Below are 23251 nucleotides of genomic sequence, written 5' to 3'. Positions count from 1 at the left end.
CTCTCTTACAGTAGTCTGGTCAGTGTGGGAGAGCTATGTTCAGTGGACCATACATGAATGAGCTAATCTAGATACATGACTCAACAGGAGTGAGAGGAGTGGAAACTTACTAGTGGAAGCAGATGTTTAGAGCACATAAGTAACTACTGAAAACATTATATGTTAAATAGCATTCTGAATAAAAATCAGGTCATTAGGAGAATGACTGTCAAGTGTGAATTGTAAATCATCTGCATAATGGTGTTTGCTGAAGGTGCTGGAGTAGAATTGAGTGGAAGATTTTGAAGTTTGGTCTGATTGATTCTAGAGTAACAGGGTACACATGATCATCACCAGAACATGAACTTACCTTATGCAGCACAAATAACTTCCTTCAGAAGGTCCAACTGTGTTAATTTAAACAGTATGTGACATGTGAAAAGCTAACTCTCCAGGCATGCCTTTGTGGGCATGTAACCTATACAAGGTAGGAGAGAACAGCTATACATTTGGGGGATTTAATTTCCCTGGTATCTCAGGCAGATTTCTTGCTCTCCACTGAAACAAGACCACATATTTAGTGAGGCTTATCTTGTCAGCAAATCCTTTTCATGCAGAGAGCACAAATCTTTAAATCCTCCTGCATATGTTGTCCCACTAGTGAGATTGAGAAATTCAACAGTAACACAGAATTTCAGGTCACAAAGTAATCCTTTCAGCAGTAGACACATGGCAAAAAGGCAGAAGTCTAGTAATATTTTAGCATGATAGATTAATCCAGCTATGATTTTATGCAATCTGGCATCACTTTAGATGCAAGGCTGAAAAATATGAATAAAAAAAAAAGTCAATGACCCCAAACTATTCATTAACAGCATATACTTGCATAAACAGTCATGCCTCACCTGCTCTCATACAGTTTGTTTAAACAACTTTAATGTTACTATCATGAAGGCATTCTATTTGTTAGTGTGAGAAATTGTACTGCTGATATAGTTGATGTCTTCTCCATCTGACTTCACTGATGAAAGGAGGAACATGATCCTAATTTAATTGTTTTGCAAAGGCCTTTGTGTATATCTTGTGACTGACATTTAGCTGTGTTAATTAGTAGAGATAAATTTGCTGCTTCAGAGCAACTTGTTATATATTCTCAATAAGGTAAATATTTTCTGTGATCTAATATGTGCTGCTTCCTGTTTGCATCTTGTAGTTACATCCCATGTGCTGTTATGAAAAGGAGGCAGGTTTACTGTGTCTTACACCGTGCTTTATCCTCGTACTTGATTTAGAGCTTTGGAGACATGCTTAGAAATATTTTGTAACATGATTGTCCTGTTTTCCTGAAATACTTACTTTAAAGGAGGAAAAGTTAGTTTCAGAATAAACTTTTTTTGCTAGGGGTGCAGTTTGTATGACCTGCTAATTACTAATTGACAGTTTAATCAAAGGCTTGTGAATTTCTCTGCACTAACTGAAATGTTATCCGTACTTTTTAACAGACACTCTTTATTCTTATTTCTGTGCAAAGTTCTTTATAATCAGTATGTGCCTTTGCCAGTCTTTGTGAAATGCATTATTAGTTTGTACTGATATGAAAGGGACTAACTACCATATATAAATTAGAGGCCTGGCACTAAATTATGTAGTAGCTGTCTTTGATGAAATGCTTGGCCTTTGATTGCACCTTATTGTAAGGAACAGTTGTAACAGTATATTTTTGTTTCCTAGAAAAGACTGCCCTTAATACTGGCAATGTAAATTACAGCTTGAATTAGTACTGGGGTACTGAAGTGTGTTGGTTCTTGAGTTGTTGTGTGTCCTTTGGACAACACGTTTCTTCATTAAGAAGTTGAAATGCTCCTTTTTAAATGTGCCCAAACTCTTGCCTTTGGAGAGGTGGAGTTTGCTTAACTGTGGCCCTCTGTAGCTCTGAAGAGAAATCACGATGATACAGTTAAGAGATCACCATTTGAAATCTCAAGACCAGATATGTCAAGTCCTGAGATAAGGAGATTGAATAGTCGAAGATACCGACTCACATATACCAAGTGAAAGATTGTCATTTCTCAGAGTTTTCCTCTTTTTCCAAGGTGTGAGGATCTCCTGAGTTGTTTGTACATTCATAGAGTCCTAGGAGGTCACTAGGCTAATGGTCCTGGGGCCCTTATAAGCCTAGCAAAGAGTTTATCCCCAAAAAAGAAACCTCAGTCAGCACCTGTCGCCCTTGTCAATGAGGGACAAAGGTGGAACCCCTGGGACAAATTTATGGTTTCCAATCCACTCGTCAAGATTGCATTTGAAGAGGGCCAATGAGGTACTCTGTTTGACATGTATGGGAAGTCTATTCCAGAGACGAGGTAGCCTCTGGGAGACAAACCTGTCTCTCCAGCAGGTTTTGTTGATGTTGCATATTAGATTTAGGCTTATTGAGCGGTTAATGCACGAGGAGTTAGACTTACAGATATGGAGCATCTCTAGTAGGGCAGGGTCCGATGTTGCCTTGTAGGCGAGACACAGATCACCGCTGAGCAATCTGTATGATACCAGGTAGAGTGCTAGCGATTTAAGCCTGTCCACATAGGACAGGTGTTGGAGGCCATAGATTCTCTTTGTGAGGTATTTCTGTGGCCTTTCCAGTTGGTGCAGGTGTTTGGAGAGTTACATACCAAATGGGGCATTATACTCAATCATAGGTCTAATAAGGGAGGAGTAAAGAGAGGTAATGACCTCCTTTTTTCTGGATGCAATCCCTTTACTTATAAGATGAACCAAGTAAAAGGCTTCTCTGACCACAGCTGTCACATGATGGTCGAATGTGAGATTGTTGTCAACCTGAGTACTCAGGTCTTTCATCGCAGGTTGTGTGCTTAGGGGGTTGTCATTGATGTGGTAGTCAGTAGGGCCATGTTTTTGCCAAATGGTACATTAATACATTTTTTTGTTTAACTTAAGGCCATGACTTTGGCACCAGTTATTTGTAGCTGTGAGACCCTCTTGCAGTATGTTAACATCTATTGAGGAGTCAGTGACAGCACCCAACTTAGAGTCATCCGCAGACTTGGTCAGCCACAGGCCCTTTTTCTTTGCCTGGACTTCTGAGAAGTATATGCCAAACAGTAGGGGTCCCAGGACAGATACCTAGGGAACACCATTAGTGGGTTGCCACTCTCACTGGGGGTGTAGGGGAGCTTGCCCCATGCAGAAAAAGTAATGTTTTACATTTACTGTTCTCTGTATTTTTTTGGTCTTTTCTGAATCTTGAGACTTGGGAATGGTAGTCCTGAAATTTAATTTGGGAGCCATTTAAAATATTCTGAATTCCTTGGGATGAGTCTTTAGAGTATACAAAGATGATTGCAATGCAGATAATTTCAGAGATGGCATGATAAAATGTCAAGCAAACACACTTCCACTGTTGTCTTGCATTTTCCTGGTGTGACACAAAAGTGGGAAATCTGACAAAATGACCTGGGTTTGGAGACTAAAAACAGCGTCTTACCATACTGTCCTTTCTATTCAGTTTCTGTGTGTAGGGCAGGTGCCTTCTCAGAAGTATGGTGACAGGACTGACAAACAGCGTCTTACCATACTGTCCTTTCTATTCAGTTTCTGTGTGTAGGGCAGGTGCCTTCTCAGAACTATGGTGACAGGACTGACAAACCGCGTCTTACCATACTGTCCTTTCTATTCAGTTTCTGTGTGTAGGGCAGGTGCCTTCTCAGAACTATGGTGACAGGACTGACAAACAGCGTCTTACCATACTGTCCTTTCTATTCAGTTTCTGTGTGTAGGGCAGGTGCCTTCTCAGAAGTATGGTGACAGGACTGACAAACAGCGTCTTACCATACTGTCCTTTCTATTCAGTTTCTGTGTGTAGGGCTGATGCCTTCTCAGAAGTATGGTGACAGGACTGACAAACAGCGTCTTACCATACTGTCCTTTCTATTCAGTTTCTGTGTGAGTTGGGCAGATGCCTTCTCAGAAGTATGGTGACAGGACTGACAAACAGCGTCTTACCATACTGTCCTTTCTATTCAGTTTCTGTGTGTAGGGCAGGTGCCTTCTCAGAAGTATGGTGACAGGACTGACAAACAGCGTCTTACCATACTGTCCTTTCTATTCAGTTTCTGTGTGTAGGGCAGATGCCTTCTCAGAAGTATGGTGACAGGACTGACAAACAGCGTCTTACCATACTGTCCTTTCTATTCAGTTTCTGTGTGTAGGGCAGGTGCCTTCTCAGAAGTATGGTGACAGGACTGACAAGGCAGTAGAAGTCTTTTAAAGTGCTCTACGGTTAGTATGCCAGACTTAGAACTGCCACATGAAGCAGCACTCAGACTGGGATCAAGCTTGATAATAACCCTATAAATGATTACCTCTGTATTGACCCCCCCCCCCCTGTCACATTTGCTCATGTCTGTGTAGTCTTAAGAGTGTTGTTGTTTAATAGGTTATGCAGCATTTCCTGTTTTCTGATTGAGTTACTCCATTCTCTTGGTAAACTTTAGAAGCATACTTTGTGGAGGCAGAGGGGATCACATGATAAATGCCCAGGAAATGTACCCTTTTCCAGGAATGTAACATTCATCTTTGAATAGCGTTTATAATGTGAGCAGCTTATAACAGGCTTGATTCAAAAAGGCACAGTGTTGTGGAGAAAGAAGTCATAGAGACTGACAACCATTCAGTAAATACTGCAAGAAAGAACCAGCCAGATTTGAATTTTCATTGTGTAATACCTTAAACCTCCTGTGGTGGAGGCCCATGGGATAGATGCAGATGACCCCTTAAGGATACAAGCGTTTCAACTAGATGGCATCTGAATGCTTATGTTTTTTTTTTTTTTTTAGTGTTTAAGGGTACATTCAGGCCAATAAAGTCAAACGCCACTAGCTGTAGACATGCATGTGTTGGCCTTTTTTTTTTTACCTTATCATTAAATCATAAGTAGGTTGTTTGTCTATGCATTCAAAAAAAGAGTTTAAAATCACACATAATGTCCATAAACAGTATGGCACCTGGAAAATATCCCAAATAACATCCAAACCAAAGGGTAAAACGGTCAGTCAGACAAACCTTTGTATAAGAACTACAAGAAAGACCCAATAAAGCTAGAATCTTCACTGTATATATAATACCTTCAACCTATTTTAATGGAGACCCATGGTGTATATGCAGATGACCCCTTAAGAACACAAGTGTTTCAGCAACATGGTGTCTGAATGCCCATGACTTTTTACTTTTTATGTCTTTGTCTTTGTTCAGGAGTCTATCTTATTGGTTATTAACCAGTCATGCCTTTTTAGTTGTACTGCTCAAGTGTTTTCAAACTGTGCAGCAAGGTTGAATGCCTGCTTTTAATTGTGATGACCTTTTTGGTTTTATTTTAGGTCTATAGTGCAGAAGACCTGTTAGTGTTACAGAACATTTTTATGCTGATGTGTAAATCAAACTTCTGATTAAAACTCCTCTTTTCTTGACAGAGAGTCTGTGTGAATGCCATCCAGAATGAGTGGTTCCGCATCTCCAGTCAGAAGTCTGCAGTGCCTACCATGGTAGCTGATTATTTAGCTGCATTTAGGGAGGTGTCACCAGCGGTCCTTAGGTACATTGCAAATATGGCAGATGGCAACGGAAACACAGCTCTTCACTACAGCGTGTCTCATTCAAACTTTGAAATTGTGAAGCTGTTACTGGATGCAGGTTTGCACACTTTTACTGTTTTGGAGAAATGTTGTGATCCTCATTGCTGATCCCTTCTGTACCATTTGACTAATCACTGTTGTGATCCTCATTGCTGATCCCTTCTGTACCATTTGACTAATCACTGTTGTGATCCTCATTGCTGATCCCTTCTGTACCGTTTGACTAATCACTGTTGTGATCCTCATTGCTGATCCCTTCTGTACCATTTGACTAATCACTGTTGTGATCCTCATTGCTGATCCCTTCTGTACCATTTGACTAATCACTGTTGTGATCCTCATTGCTGATCCCTTCTGTACCGTTTGACTAATCACTTTTTTGTTCTCTCTCAGTGCATTGGGGATGGTGCTATTTTTTTGGTGGCCTAAAGGAAGGGAGAACCAGACTGTGTGTCCTTGTTCTCGTGATTCTGCCTTCCTAATTTTTTTAAGTGAACACTACTACTTAGAGCACACTCATGGTCCTTTGAGTAATCAATTGGGTCTTATATACCCACTGCTTCACTTGCAAGACGTTTATTGGACTTCTTCTGGTCTTTTTGGCATTGATTTTTCCCAGTGCCTTATTGAGTACCAACCCACTCTTCCACTTATCCAATAGTATGTATGGCAGAGTTATCAGTATAAAGCTTTAGGGATTTTGTAATAGTCACTCATGCTTCATGTTACAGTGCGTGCCAATGTAGTTACAGTTTACGGAGTTTGATAGGATGGCAGGAGAGCTACTGAAAGTTAATATCTGCAGTTATCACGGGCCACTGTAGGGTCATACCTTGAGTTCTGAGATCTGTGATGTGAATTGGCAGCACTGGTGGTATTGGAAAACAGTGTAGTGAGAGCATGAGAGTTCAGTTTGGTATAGGAAGAGGTGTTATTAAAGGAAAGTTACATTGAGAGGCACTTGTGACAGCAGGATGCTAGTGATTCTTTGTATGGACAGTAAAAAGAAAGCTAGTTGTAGATCCTGTAAAGGCCATTTGAAAGAAGATGGCTTGAAGACCCCAGTGAATAATTTCAGTTCACTGTTGAATACTTTTTACTCTGCAGCAATCTATGATAACATTTAGGAAGGGTAGATCCCTTAAAGAAATCTTGGAAACAGTCAGGGAGGACACAAACTTGGGCTCAACCAGGAGAAACAGAACTTTTAAATGTGGTCAGTGTAGCCAGTGTAACTACATGCTGACCCAGAATGAAATAAAAGTGAATGGATGTTTGATTAAAACTCCATATCATTACAGTTGTAACACCAAGGGCATAGTTTGTCTTGCCGTTTGTGGGGAAATGTCAGTGTTTTTATGTGGGGGAAAACCAAAAGAAAGTATAAAGAACATGTCTATGAACATTCTTTGGGCATCAAAAAATACAAGAACAATGCTTTAGCTAAACATTTTATTAAATACTCAGCCCATAAGTTTGGTTTTATGGGCATTGATGCAGTTAGAATGGAGGTTAATGGTGGTCCATGGAATGACATTTTGGAGCTTAAAGGGTTAAAATGGCAAATCAAATTAAATGCTTATAATTATCCTGGCTTTAAATGATATCTCAATAGCTAGAGTATTGAGATTACGATCTTATATAGTTTAATTTGCACACTTGGAGAGCCCTAAGTGGTGTTTTGAATGTTTCAAACAGTTTTAAACAGTCATTGGCTGTTCTTTAGTCATGTGTTTATGATGGAGGGGTATTTAAATATGGTCTACTTGATGTGAATTTTATTCTGATAAAGTCTCTGATATATACTGACTAAAGCTCCTAATGTATTGCAGTTTATTTTTTTTATAAATTTTTGTGACTTGGATTTGTGGACAGCCCTGAGTTACTTTCCAGTAAGAGAATTTATTGGCCTGAGGAAGCCTACGGGTGAAAGTGCTAGCCATTTATCTGCAAATAAAGTTTTAACTATTTTTAGCAGTTGCCTGCTTATCTATCTATCCTGTGAGTACAAGCTTGGATACTTTTACTGGAAACATCGTTGGTCTATGGACATGACTTATGATTTATGAGTGAAGAGGAGAAGTGCTGCAGTTACATCGAGCTGAAAAGCGTTTGGTAACCCAGCTGTTCGTAAGGGATAACCACACTCATTTAGCAAGACTAACATCTACGAGAGTGACTGCCGTTTGCATTGGTGCCATCCCACGTTTGTGTTAAGAGAATTTATTAGTTTAATTATATCGGTTCTTGGTTTATATATCGTGTTTACTGTGCAGTTACCAGAAAGAGTTGAGAGGTATAGCAGTACAGAATGCAAGAAGGGAGAGCACTTCGAAATGTCAAATTGCCACAGACAACTGACAAGAGTAAGGGATAATTATTAATGAGGGAGACTGAGAATGAATGTGGACTTCAGAAAGTGTTTCTGAGTACACAGAGTGAAATTCCATTTGAGCTGTGTGTAGTGTTTTTGTCACAGAAGAGGACTTCTATGGGAAATGTTTTAGAAACAGCAGTACTAGTACTTTATACTCTTATTTATTGTTTTGTTTTTTTCTCTCTAACCTCATTTTACCTTCCCTGTTGTAGCCTGTGCACACACTTGCGGCTTTTTTGTTGTTATAAGTTTGCCCTTTTTCAGTAGAAAAAAGCATCCCCAACATCAGTACAGGCAGAGATTGAGAGTAAGCTTAAAGGAATCATTGAGAAAAGGTTAAGAAGTGTACATAGTACAGAACGTGATCATCAGGAGAGGAGCTTTGTTTTGCAGCATGCAGGCAGTCAGGTTGAACTACATTTTGTGATGGGACCCATCTTGTTTCTCTGATCATCATGAAGAACACAAAATATGCCCGGTGGTGGCACTTACACTGTCGCTTACCAACTACTGCTGCTTTAAAAGCAAGATGGTGTTCAGCTGTTGTTCCTGGAAAAGAACTTTTAAATTGCTGTTCCAGTTGCATTCTTGACTGATTGCTACTTTTGACATTGTGAGTTCTGAGCATCTAAATAGCTCAGCATCATGATAGATGGCATTTATAAATCTATTGTTTTAGTGCCTTGAACACATTTAAAGTATAATCTTGTTTTCTGATGTATGCTTTTACCTTTAACAGTTTTTCCTTTTCATATAATTTAACTGTGCAGTTAGTTGTGTTTGCTTAGCTAACTTTGGCACTGTATTGTATAGTTCTTTTGTGACTACAAGAGACTTTCTCAATTCTTTTCCAAAGCTCAGTGTGGCACTCATTTTCCACTGTAGCAGCATTATGCTTTTGGAGACAGTGTTCTTTGTCATTCCTGTGCACTTTCCTCAGAACATGAATGGATTTGTTATCCTGTAAATTGCTCATTGTGTTGATTATTTGGATGGACAAGTCTCACAGTTGTAATAATGGCTGCCAGTTAAATAGAACACTGTTTAACAACAACTTTTTCTCTGCAATTTCTAAAGCTGCTTCATGTGGCTTTGCATAAAGCATGCCTTTTATTTTGCAGCTGTGTGCAACGTGAATCAGCAGAATAAGGCTGGCTACACTCCCATCATGCTTGCTGCTCTTGCAGCTGTGGAGGCTGAGAAAGACATGAAAATAGTGGAAGAACTTTTTGCCAAAGGAGATGTGAATGCTAAAGCCAGTCAGGTCAGTACCAGCAGTTTGATGGGCATAATAAGCTCTATACAAAGAGTCTATTCAAGAGTACAGTGTCTGTGGAAATGGTATTAGAGGGATGCTTGTGTGGCGGTACAGGTGGGTTATATTCACGGCATTCTTTTCCATTTTCTGTAGGACACTGTGTGCATAGCTTTACATTTTTCATGTTTGTATTTCAACTGATACCCATTTTGCACCTATTGCCCGCTTTTTCCTGGGAAACTCCTTTGGTTACTTCACCTACCTTGTGGCATTGTTGTAGGGTAGACATCTGTAAGTATGAGTTCAGCTAATATTTACAATTCAGAGGTATGGCCATATCAAAGATCAGTATGTTTCTTTTTTCACTGTGATGTTTCTTTAAAACGTTAGCACAGTTATGGCTTTTGCATCTGTGTAGAGATAGGCTGTTTAGACCTTTTACCGTTTACCCCCCAGATGAAGATCTTTGAGTGTCATCAGCTCGTGGTAGTTAAGCACTTAGTCAAATTCTTTCTCGTCCTGCAAGTTGGCATGTCTTGGTCTGTCAGTTCCTGTGTTCAGCTGTACACCACTGATAGATTTCAGTGAGATCATGCAACAGTGGAGGTAAGGAAGTTTCTCCTTAACTCCAGTATTGTGAGATTTCAAAGTTAATATATTTAGAGATGCAGGTATGTGGGGGTACAGGTGAGCCTGCTCCCTGCAAAACAAACAAATTAAAATGTCGTCTTTGTTTAAATCATATGAGAGTTTGTTAAATCAAAAGGTGCTTCAACAAAGTATTAGTTTAAGGGTGTGCACACTTATGCAACCAGCTTATTGTGTATTTTTATTTTTTTATATTTTTCCCCTAACAGATTTGTTTGTTTTTCAATTGAATTGTACAGGTTATAGGTCACATTAAAGGCGGAAAAAGTTTTGAAATGATTTATTGTGGTCTCATTTTTTTTTAATCACAAAAACCTGACATTTAACAGGGGTGTTTAGACTTTTTATATCCACTGTATGTGTGTGTGTTTGTGTAAAACACAGTAACAAGTGTACTTTGATGTTTAATGAATCATTTGAGATATCTTACCTGAGCAAAAACAAGAGCAGTGCTGCAATATACGCACAGTGCTCTGAATACTGCTTTTCATTTAACAACGGTGCTGCGGTAGCGTTGTCGCCTCACAGCAAGATGTTGTCCTGTTCAATTCTCAGCTAAAGCGTCTTCTGTGTGGAGACTTGCGTGAATGGGTGTACCTTCGTTGAAGGTTGTACGTCAGGGCTGGCAACTCGGTACATAAAAATCTGCTGCCAATCATTAGCGGACCAGAGTTCCACTGTGGCGACCCCTAACCGGGAAAAGCCGAAAGATACAACAATTTAACGGCCTTTGTGTATGCGAAGAATTCTAAATGCAACAGCATTAAACCTAGAGCTCTATTTGTTTAACAAAAGTGCAGTGGAAAATGTAACATTTGTGCCAAGTGGTAGTCAATTCAGACATAAAATGAATGTTGGCATAACAGATAATGTTTGTAAACATGGTGTACTTTGTTGCTAATGGAGTTTTAATGTGCTAAAACCAAGACAAAAAAAAGTCACTTCAGATCTCTTTTTCTTAGACATGGCAAAAGCCTATCATACATTCAGATACACATTAAGACATTTTGTTGACACTGAAAAATGTGCAACTTGCACACTGTGGTTCATAGGTAGGTGCTAGGCTATTGGACCCGGGGCCTATATAAGCCTAGCCAAAAAGGTTCCCTGGCTTTCACCACCCAAGAAAATTATTTTCCTGTGCCCCTGTCAAGCCAGTGCCACAGAAGTGATCCCCGGGGTGAATTTTTTATTTCCCATCCAGTTGTCAAGGTTTTTCTTAGAGGGCCAGTGAGGAGCTTTGCTTGACATGAATGGGTAGTTTGTTCCAGAGTATGGGAAGTCACTGGGACAGGAATCTATCCCTCCAGCATGTTCTGTTTATTGTGGTAACAAGGTTTCGGTCCCTGGAGTGTGTGGTTCGCAGAGATTGGGATTTCTTTGTGCGTCATGTCCAACAGCTCTGGGTTTGACATAGCTTTGTATGTTAGGCAGAGATCGCCTCTGAGTAGCCGATATGTGACAGAGTAGAGCTGGAGTTTTTTGAGACAGTCTGCATATAGCATCTGTTTGAACCCGGTAATCCTCTTAGTGAGGTTTTTCTGTGGCCTTTCCAATTGTTGTAGGTGTCTTGTGAGATGCACGCCAAACGGGGCATTGTACTCTATGATGGGTCTGATGAGGGATGAGTAAAGAGGAACAATGACCTCCTTTTTTCTAGAGGAGAACCCTTTTGTGATGAGGTGTGCCATGTAGAAGGATTTCCTGACTACTGTGGTGATGTGGTTATCAAAGGAGAGACTACTGTCCACCTGCGTCCCAAGGTCTCTTATCACACTTTGAGTGTTTAGTGCGCTACCGCCTGTGTGGTAGTTCATGGGTACCGAGTTTTTCCCAAAAGGGATGACAATGCACTTCTTGGCATTGAGTTGAGGCCATGACTTTGACACCAAGCATCTGTCTCTGTGAAGCCCTTTTGTAGAATGTCTACATCATTAGGTGATTCTGTTATGGCTCCCAGTTTGCAGTCATCTGCGAACGTTGTTAGCCAAAGACTTTCTGTGTTGGCCTGCACTTCAGAGAAGTAGATGCCAAACAGGAGAGGACCCAGGACCGAACCCTGTGGTACTCCACTCGTCACTAGTCTGAAGTCGGACTTGGAGTCTGCTACTTTTACTGTGTGGATTCTGTCAATGAGCCAGTTGGCCACCCATCTTGTGACACAGGGATTTATGCCCAGTTTAGTGAGTTTATCTATAATTCCAGAGTGGGGGATGTTATCGAAAGCCTTGGCAAGGTCAAGATTGGCTGTGTGCACTACCTTGCCCTCGTCTACGGCACTAGTGACTGCATCAAAGAAGTCAGTCAGGTTTAGTAGTCATGCTCTACCTTTTTACAAACCCAAACTGAGTGGGGTCCAGGGTTTGGAGGTTGCCTATGTCTTTGTTTATAAGCTCCAAGATTATACATTCCATGGCCTTGCAGACCAGGCTCTTCAGGCTAATGGGGCGGTAGTTTCCGGGGTCCGTGGTGGCACCCCCTTTGTGGAGTGGGATAACCGTTGCTGTGCGCCATTCAGTAGGCACATAGCCTGAGGTGAGGCTATGATTGAATATGGTACTTAGGTGGGATTGACAGTTCGTTCTGCAGTTCGTGTAGTACGCACCCTGGGATGTTGTCTGGTCCCATGGATGCTGTGTTCTTGGCTTTTGAGAGTGGGGGCTTTTGAGAGTGGGGTCTTTACTTCGTCCGTGATTACAGGGGCTTTGCATTCTTCTAGTATTAAGACGGGCCCTTTGGAGGGTGAGAGGGGGTTAAAGTTAGCACTGAAACTATCTGCCAGGATGCTGGCAATATCGGTTGGCTCTGTATATTTAGTGCCATTGTGCTGTAGGTCAGAGCAGATCTGAGTGTTGCCATTGAGATTCTTGACATAGCTGTAGAATGCTTTGTGGTTGTCTTTGGAATCAGTGGCGATTTTACTTTCATAACTGGCTTTGGAGGATTTTATGAGGGGTCTCTGCTTCTTGCTGAGGCTGACCAGGGAGTTCCTCCAAGCTTGGGATTTTACTCTTTTTTTGCAACAGCTTCTTCCTGGTTTTGCAGTTATCTACAGAGCAGAACACATACTAAAAGATGAGAATATGTTGTTTTGACACGTACTTGTCTGCTAGGTAAGGGATTTCCCAAAAGTTTCATCTTTGGCTCTCTCTTGTTCCTGTGAATAATGGGTATAGACATTGTGGGAAGCTCTGTTTATCTGAGCAAGCAAGTTGCTACACCACACCGTCTGTTTAATAGCTGACCGTTGTACAAGTCAATATCTCAGCCATTTGGTAAGTTACCTGAAAAGTTATGGTGATTTTTCTTTTGCCTTACCCCCCCTCCAAACTCTTCATATACTAGGCTGCAACTGTCAAGAAAATCAAATCAAGAAGGTATGAGCACTGTTTATCAAAACTCACAAGTAGACTGGCACTAAAAAATCACAGAAACAAAATCACAACCATTGCAACTGGCAATCTCAAAATATCACTAACCCACAAAATCCCAGTATTAAAACAAAACCCTGAATAAGTTGCCTGTTTTTGCAGGACAAACAAGCCCTCCTGCACCCCCATGCCTCACCAAACTTAAATGTACCACCTCCATGGTTGCAGCAACTGTGAAAGAAAGGAGATATTGCCCTGCAAAAATTAACACACTTGTGGCACACATTAGAGAACCGATGATTTCATTACAAAAGCTTACGTTAAAGTCATAGCAACTACTGTTCCACCAAGGACTCTCCCCTACCGCGTGTAAACTTACTACACGGTACTCAGCAATACAAACAAAAACATATTTATTTGCATTCTCAGTGCTGTGCCCTGCACTGTTACAGGCATGTATACATGTATGTATGTATGTATATATATATATATATATATATGTGTATGTATGTGTGTGTATAGATATATACTCACAAACATACAGGTAATGTATGAGCCCCTATTAGAAGATTGTATACCCAAAAGAGAGACCTGCACAGGATCAAGCTGAGAAGAGTGAAAACCTGGAAACTTGAAAAGGATTGGGCCTCTCATGTGCGGAATCACAGCAGAGTTGCGATTGGGGTATGGCTTCTTTCACCACTGTAGTACAGTCTCGGAGTTGGCATATATCACAAAAAAGCAGGTGGTGTGTGTTTGTCCCATTTGAGTTTCCAGGTTTTCAGTCTTCCAACCCGATCATATGTGGTTTTCTGTTTTGTGCATTTGATCTAATAGGAACCCATATATACACATGTGTGTGTGTGTGTGTGTGTGAATATGAAATATATCTGTACACACACACACACACACACATCTGCACAAACACAAAGTTCAGGACTGCAGTAGCTCTGTAGTGGAGTTAAACCCCTTCCACTCACAAAAAACTATTACAGTGTGATTTGATTTTTCACTGTTGAATTAGAAGTCACAATTTCCATTGTGTGTTTTTGGGTATAGAACTTTGGGTTGGGTGATGACCACTGTTGGGCAGTTGAATTGTTAGTTCTTTTTTAAGGTAGATAGAATTAACCAGTGGCCCACTTTTCAGCTATAGTCTTGGCTCTTAAATTTTTAAAAAATGGAGTAGTTTCAGCGGTTGGAGGATTACTTCATGCAGGGGGCAGTACATCGTTTAGTGTTACAAGCCACCATGTTAGTAGAATCACAAATTCAGGGGTTCATATGCATTTTGATCAAGAAGCTACATGCAAAGGATTTCAAGACAAATGTACTATCCTGGGTTTGTTATAACTGGGCATCTGGCTGTAACACATTACTTGACTTTTATTTATGTTTATAGTAGTTTCTGTCCAGTGCTATATCCTTCAGTAACTTTTGATACATTGAATATTCACAGAAGTGGCATGTAACTTTTTTCTGTTATCTTTTTTGTGTTTTTTCTTGCTTAGAATGTGAATCTGAGTTTATATTTCTTGTTTTACTATTCTAGCATTATACTGCATGTGTTTTATTGCCCCCTACCCCCAGGCTTTGCTGAAAATGGGCTTTGTTCAGTTAGACAACCCAATTATCAAAACATATAAATAAAATACGAGAGACTAATGTAATAATGAGTACAGTTTATGGAAACTGTGTGCAAAGGAAGGAAATGAGAAGAGGGTGTATATAGTTAAAGGAGGGAGCAGCAGAGTGGGGTGAGACTGCTTTAGGAATTGCAAGGAGTCTAATAATGGAAGGAGTAGGGGTGGTAGGAAGTGGGGTGAGCATGTGACAATTAGGGTAATATAACAAATTACTGGATGTCAGAGCGATGAAAGGAACTGTGAAGATCTGGTGGCAGATGGGATAGCTGTCAGCAGAAGAGGTGTGTAACCTACAAAACAGGAGAGCTGTGATGATTTAGCTAGGTCCAGTAACTCCACTCTTGTAATACCATTTAGTGGCTAGGAAAGAGTTTGTAGTCAGTCTTATTTGGTGGCAGGTACTCGTATGTTAATAGGATGTTTATTTAGTTGTTTGCCTGTATGCGTACAATAGTTTGAGTTGTCTTGCCTGTTAGCAGACTTGACTTGTACTAAGATCTGGATGAGGTAGAGCAATTCAGTGTCTCACGTGTAGTGTAATAGGTAGCAGTCCACTGTTTATTGGGAGATGCTCTTCTAATACTTTTATACCAAATAAACATGTTTAAAGCTTCAGAGTGTTGAAAGTGGAAAGGTATACTAGCAGCAAAGCTTGCAATCCTGTTAGATTTACTTGTGAAGGTGTGAGGAGGATAGTTAGTACATGGAAAGCATACATGGGGCTGGGCAGTAGGAAAGCACAAAATAGTACCTTTTCTGGTGTAGGTGGGCATAATACAATTAACCTTGTGTCATGTGCCAAGCCTCTGATAATTTTTGGAATGATATATATTTAATACAGAGATTTCAAGTTAATTGTCCAAGATAGTTCTAAGAAGCTTTGCAGCGTTCAAAGCTTGAATGGCTGAGTGTTCCATGGAAGGAATAATCAAGTCTGGAACAGATGGAGTTTTAGATCCAACAGCAGCCTGTAGCTTTGATGATGATATTTATGTACAGATCTGACACCTAGGCCTTAAACTGTTTTAAATATATGCCGAAATCATGACTATACAGCTGAAACAGAAGAGCCAGACTAGGATTCTGGCTTTGGCAGCACTGCTGTATTTTCACAGCTTTCACAAAGACTGATAATAGAGCTGTATCAAGCATAGGGCCTAGTGAACTACCCAGAGCTAGCATAGTATTATCCCATCTTGCAGCCTGATACCTGCCATCCATGGTAGCTGATGAACCAAGTAGTAACCGTAGGAAGCCCAGTGGCAAACAGTCTACTCTAGGGATTTGTGGTTTACTATCAAATGCCTTGAACCAGTCAAGTCGCAAAATGCTGACATTGTCTAGGTCAAGTTTATCGTTTATGTGTGCAGTTGTAGCAGTTCTGATACCTGAATTAAATTTTTGTTGAAAGTCTGATATTAACTTGTGTTTTGATAAAATTGGTAAATGTTGCAGTATACATATTCCCAAACTTCAGAAAAGAGGGCCCAAGGGAATCAACACTGCCAACTTTTAGAGTTCAGGATTCTTTACAACAAAAGACTGCGTGAAATTGGTGTAGTAGTCATAGTACAAACTACAGGGTCTCAGGAAATCAGGAGAGAGAGAGAGCATAGCTTAAGCTTCAGCAGAGGTTTTTTGATATAGCTAAATTCTTCATATGTAAGAATGGAGAGGGCTTACCAGTTGGGATAGAGAAGTTAATAACCGTGGTGGAAGTGGTTGGTATGCTGTTGGGTATGTAAATGTTAAAAAAGGCATCATATTGTTCATTCCTTTCTTACAAACTTGTGATGAGAAAAGGACTGGGTAATTTGATCTCCTGCGCTATAAATACGTATTTCACTCCAAACCAGAACTGATTGGATTATTCCTGTTAGTTCTTTGTTGGTTTCTAAGTATAATCTGTTGTTGTTTGGCATCACTGTGGTGTAGTTCTTGGCCTTTCTAAAGTTATTAAAACCCAGTTGTAGTAATACATTTTTTGTAGACATCTCTGCTTTAATCTGTGCTGTGATCCTGGCTAGGCTTCTGGATTTGATTCGATAATTTTTACAGGGCCAGTTTCTTAAGGACAGATAGAAAAGAAAGCAGCTGAAGTATTAAACTGCAGAATCCAAAATAACGTAACTTAAGGGAGCCAGGCCAGGTCGCTGGCATGAAGTCTAATTTAGTGACACTGAATCTTCTCAGTTTATGGAGTAGTAGTAGAGATGTGTCTTCATGTCTTGTCCTAATAAACGCAAGTGGTCATTAGTGATGTGCACCATATTAGATTTTGGCACATTATTTTGTGGTGCAAATAAAAGGACCCACTTGTGTGTTTTGTCTGACAGAGGTTACCTTTCCTAATAGGTTGCATACTTGCTTCTGCCAATCTAAACAGCTGTGTGTTGGGATATAAAAATGAGCCTGAGACATTTTAGTCTTTGTTAAAATCTTCCATGATTACTATTTCATTTTCATGTTGGAGGTAAACTGCTGCATTGAGTCTTCAGCAGTATCTTTAGAGGTGTTTGATGGAACGTATTGACAAACTAGGCTCATTCGTGTATGTATATATTATGTTGAGTATGGGAGCTAAACTGGTAAGAGACTACATTATGTACATTTTTTTTTAATAATGGCCACACCAATGGATACTTTTTATTTCCTTTCTTTTCAAACTATGTAAAGTCCCGAGAACAGAATTACACTTGAGCATGTAAGCCGTGTTTCTTTAATAGCCAGGATATCAGGTTGTAGCAGGGGGAATTAACCCTTCCAGCAGTGGTTGCTAGTTGCTCATACTGTGGACATAATTGTTTGCTAGTTTTATACCATAGCTTGTGTTACATCAGTCATTGTGTGGAACTAAGAGGTGTGGCTGTCTGCGGGGGTAGGACAGGTTGTGTGTGCATCTTCTCCTAATTGAACTAGGGTAGGTAATGTAGCCATACATTTATCCTCCTATTGTTTCTTTGTATATTGCCTTGACAGTCTTGTCTAATATCTAATTGATTCTCACAGTTGACGTGCATTATTTATATGCCTTACGAATTTTCCCTTTTTTTTTCCTGCAACTTCTGTTCTAGACTCAACTGTACACTCAACCAGACCTGGTCTTTCATTTAACACTCCCTTATCCCTTTCTCTATAGCGAAACACCTGATACAAAAGGCAGTTTCAACCCGCGGTCGAAACTTCCGCCTGACTTCATCCCAATGTAAATTTTTCCCTTCCTAGTTATTTTTCTCCTATTACTTTGGTTCCATTGTTAATTTGTATCAATAAATTCCATTCTTTGTCTACTTTCGGTGACCCTACTTGCAGTCAACACTATTGGTAAAATCTCCTTTCTTCATTCTCATGTTAGCTTAGTTCTCAAAATATTTTCATCTACTTTGTACATGGTTGTTAGTGTCCTGTAAATGTGCCTTTATCTAAAATCATATTCTCTCCTCATTTCATGATGACCCCACCCACCCCAGTTTCGACATCTTTTCTCTTTGATTAGTAATCTTTAGCTTGCACTTTGTATATAAACCTCAGCTGTGTTACTATAAAGTATTCCTTTCAGTATGGTAGTCTAGAAACAACATATCCCACTGCACTCTTGCCATCTTTACCTTCCAAATTAATTCCTTTTATTTTTATTAGTTATGGTCCACAGCTTCTTCTTTGGTTGATTTAAAAAAAAATGTACCTAACCTGTATACAATACTGAGGGGGCTATAAACATTTTCACTGCTTGTTACCTACCTATCCATCGTCAGCAGCTACCAACTTCTAACTTTTTTTATTATGTTTTGTTTTGACTCTTTCCACATATCCTCCATTGTCAAAATAGATTAGAATCTCTTTTAATGCAAACCTCCTAAAAACGTCATGTCACCATATCCCCATAAGTATGGGTATTGCTGAACAAATTCATTTGGGAATGCATAGTTTACTGGTATTGCCTTTGTTTTATCTTCATTTATTTTATATCCCAAAAAAATGGAAACTAACTTAAGATGTTCCACAACACTGAAACATCCTTTCCTGGCTGTATCAAGTACAAAATAATTATGTCTGCAAACTGAATTTGAGTCCCTTATTTTCTTTGTGAATGGCTCTAAGTATAAGGCAAATAACAAAACGGAAAAGAGGACACGTCTGTTTTGTTCCTCTATTCAAACCCAGCTTGTCAGATAGGAACCCTCCCACCTTTATTCTTGCCTGTGACCCTTCATATATAGGTTTATTTGTGTATACTACTGTAATGATCACTAGGGCCCTTGTAAGCCTAGTTGTGCAACCCAAATGTAACCTACACATTTGATTTATATAGGGGGTGATGTACTGAATGCCTCTGCTCATCAGAGACATAGGTGCCAGATCAGGAGTGAATTTCCAATTACCTGTCCAGTAGTCCAAGTTGCACTTAAACAAGGCTAGGGAGGAATTCTGCTTCACATGGATGGGGAGCCTGTTCAGAGAATGGGAGCTCTCTGAGAAACATACCTGTCTCTCCAACATGTCCTGTTTGTCACAAGCAAAATTATGTCTTTATTTACTCTAGTAGTTCTTTTGCTGTTTCTTTTTTGTGGGTGTACAAACGGTTCAGCAAAACAGGGTCCAGGGATGTCTTGTAGCAAGGCAAAAATCACCTCTCAGAAGTCTGTATGATACCAAGTAGAGAGACAGGGTTTGAGGCGATCAGTGTAGGACATTGCGTTTTACTCCCTGTATTCTTTTTGTAAGGATCCTTTGTGGACATTCCAGGTGCTGCATGTGTCTGGTCAGATGCATAAGATGCATACTAAAGGGGACATTATACTCTATGATGGTTCTGATGAGGGCCAGAGTCCAGTGGTATGATGACCTCTTTGGACCTAGATCTCATGCGTTCCCAGATCCCTGAATAGTGAATCAGCTTTTAGGGGTGGTTTATTGATGATGATGTTACCTGCGAGTGACCAGCTTCCCAAAAGATACTATAATGCATTTCTTGATATTGAGTTTTAAGCCATGGCTTTAGTACAACATGTTTATCTGTGTTAGACCTTTTTGAAGGGTGTTCTTCTCTTGAGTGGGATTCAGTGATTGCTCACAGTTTGCAATCATCTACAAACTTGGTTTAGACCTTTGACATTGGTTTTTGACATCCAATAAGTAGATGCCAATGTGAAGTGGGCATAGCACAACCCCTGGGGGTGGGGGGGAGGGACACCACTGGTGACCAGCTTCTTTGTGGAGGTGGTCTCACTGATTCTAACCTCCTGGGACCTATCAGTGAGCCAGATAGCTATCTAGTGTGTAGGGGTTTTTACCTAGTTCTGCAAGTTTGACAATGCCCGAGTGGGGTATTGTATCAAATGCTTTAGCGCACTGTTTTCCCCTCATCCATTGCCTTGTTGACCTTTTCAAAGAGGTCCACCAGATTCGGTAAACATGACCTTCATTTGACAAAGCCAAACTGAGATGGATATCCAGTGTCTGGAACTCTCTTGTGTCCTTGTCGATAACTTCCATGATGATTCCTTCCATGGCTTTGTAAATAAGACTAATGGTCTGTAGTTTCAAGGATCTGTTGAAGGTCCTCCCTTATGAAGGGGGATGTCCGTTGTAGTCTTCTGTTTACATGGAACAAAGCCAGTTTTAAGAATATAGTTAAATAATAATAACTACAGGGATCCTGATAAGTTCTATTTTAGGCTGTTCAGGTGGCATCCCGGGATGTTATTGGGGCCCATTGAGGCAATGTTCTTTGCTTTTAGCATGCACAGCCAATACATGTTCCCTAGTTATAGTTAGAGGAGTTATGCTTGGGGGCATTTTTGGGGGCTGATAGGTAGGGGTGGGGGTAGTGTTGGAACTGAATTTGCCCTTTAACAGATTTACTGTATCACCAGGCTTGGTGAATATGGCATCATTAACCATCAGTTCTCACCATATTGCTGTGTGCTGCTCTTGAGGTTTCTGGCATAGCTGAAGAAGGCCTTGTGGTTATATTTCACTTGGGAGAATATCTTAAACTCAGAACTGGCTTTGCTTGACCTAACTAGCCATCTTAGTTGCCTTAGTTTGAGAGAGTTTTTATCTTTATGAAAATTACCCTTCCTGATTTTTTCCATATTTTTTTTCTTTCGTATTTCCTGTCTAATTTGGGATGCTGCCAAGGTGGTTTGTTTCTGTGCCTAGTCCTGGGCTTACTTCTGGTAAGGACAGCAGCAGCCTGTATGCAGCCATTGACCTGGCTGTACAGAAATTATGACAGCAATTCTGCATAGGGTGCTGTGTTCTTCGGGTTTGGAAGGGCAGTGAATTTTGACAAACCATCACTTAATAAAAAGTAATTTGCCTTGGAATAGTTCTAACTGATGTTGGTTTTAATAGGATTGCAGAGTTTAATTTGATTTCAAAGGAAGCAGCTTTATGGTCAGACCTTACCTGGGAGGGCAAGACATGGGAAGGGAGGTGCAGCGTTTTCCCATATTTGTTAGCATGAGGTCCAGTAAGTTGGAGCCTATAGTAGGCATATTCACTGTTGGTCAAGGGTGTTTATATTGCCAATGTCCAGTGTAGGATTCCCAGTCTATAGACCTGGGAGGACAAGACATGGGAAGGGAGGTGCAGCGTTTTCCCATATTTGTTAGCATGAAGTCCAGTAAGTTGGAGCCTATAGTGGGCCTATTCACTGTTTTGTCAAGGGCATTTGTATTGACAATGTCCAGTGTAGGATTCCCAGTCTATAGTGGGATAATTAAAGTCTCCCATGAGTAGGGAGTTAGGTTGGATGGTAACTATCTCCAGTAGGTCCAGGCATGCATTGTGAGCTTCTTAGGACATGGGTAGTGACCTATAGCTGGCTAGGATATAGTATGGGATTTTGTCTATGGTGATCTGCATGTGGACGAACTCCAGCATGTCATCCTGTTTAACCGTCCTAGAGGGTATGCTTGTTATTGTTGTATGCGGGTATACTTGTTATTGATGTATATTGAGATGCATCCACTTTTAGCCCTTGTCTGTGCAGCTGATGGTCTAAAAGTGTGGAAAGCACTGAAACCTTGCACTGCTGGTATATTCTGCCACTTTAAGTCATGTCTCTGTAATTGCCCAGATGTCTGTATTCCTGAGTGGAGGTAGTTTAGTTTTTTATTTAGGCTGCTGGCATTGAGCAGTAACGCCTTGAGGTTCATTTGAACTGATTTTGCTATGTTGGTAGGTTTGTCAAATTGACGTTGCTTAAAAAAAAGGCACAATGGGGTGGATAAAGTTTTAGCCAGTATTTGAAAGCCTAAGAGAGGAATGGTGCAAACCATCCTTGTCAAAGCAATGCAGTCTGTTAACCATGTCCACCTAAGCTGACAAATATTGGATCCTTTTAGAATGACATCAGATGCTGAAATCAATCATTTTTTTCTTGTACTGTGGTATCATCGTTGGTGACGGTGCTATGCTGCTCAGTACTAAACTCATACCAGCCTGAGAGACAGTCTGAAAGCTCCATAGCATCTCTCCTTATGTAGTCGAGGGAGGTACATCTCAGGTTATTTACAACTACTAGGACTATAATGGAATCCTACTGGTACCTGTGGCATAAAGACTTGAGTGCATGCATGATTTGGCAGAACCTAGCTCCAGATAAGCAACTAACTATTATCTTTTCCTTGTTCAATCTGCTTAAAGGGGCATCAGTATATCTTACAAATGGATTCCACTATGATGATAGTCCTGGGAAGTGCATTTGTTTTCCTTAGGGGCATAGTGTTGAGGCACCATTGAGAGTGACAGTATGTGTGATGTGAGGTGGTGTTTTTGAGTGCCTTTGGGCTTGCTGAGGCATAGCTTTGATAGCAGGTAGTCTAGTTGATCTTTGTTGTTTAGGAAAATTGTGTTTAAGTGCTTCAGCATATGTTAGTTGGTTGTCTGCTTGTATCGACAATGTGATGTGCACTTGTATGTCAGAGTTAGCCTCCAGTGTCATTGTGTAAGGATTAAGTGGTTGTTGGTAAATGTGAGACAACTGATGCATTGTCTCAAGATACCCATATGGCTTTTTGCAGAGAAGATAGGAAATTGTATATCCATAGGTTTATAGGTAGGTACTAGGCTATTGGCCCTACGGCCTATACAAGCCTAGCCAAAAATGTACCCTGGCTTTTGCCACCCAAGAAACTTATTTTCCTGTGCCCCTGTCAAGCAGAACCACAGAAGTGATCCCCGGGGGTGAATTTCCTATTTACCCATTCAATCATCAAGATTTGTCTTGAAGAGTGCTAATGAGGAGCTCTGTTTGACATAGATAGGTAGTCTGTTCCAGAGTATAGGAAGTCTCTGGGACAGGAATCTATCCC

The 23251-nt window shown here is 40.4% G+C and overlaps 1 protein-coding gene across 3 annotated transcripts in view; it reads left to right on the top strand.

Moving 5' to 3' along the window:
- Positions 1-23251, top strand: part of KANK1 (KN motif and ankyrin repeat domains 1) — a 1631365-nt gene that overhangs the window by 1470732 nt on the left and 137382 nt on the right. For all 3 annotated transcript variants that reach the window (XM_044064327.1, XM_044064324.1, XM_044064326.1), the window contains 2 exons: positions 5466-5685; positions 9126-9268. In XM_044064327.1, coding sequence (XP_043920262.1) covers positions 5466-5685; positions 9126-9268 — 363 coding nt within the window. The remainder of the gene's footprint in view (positions 1-5465; positions 5686-9125; positions 9269-23251) is intronic.

This window comes from Protopterus annectens, chromosome 2.part2, assembly GCF_019279795.1.
Source record: "Protopterus annectens isolate FY-2018-M chromosome 2.part2, PAN1.0, whole genome shotgun sequence".
NCBI classification, from domain to species: Eukaryota; Metazoa; Chordata; order Ceratodontiformes; family Protopteridae; genus Protopterus; species Protopterus annectens.
This window is presented reverse-complemented; position numbering and strand designations above follow the sequence as displayed.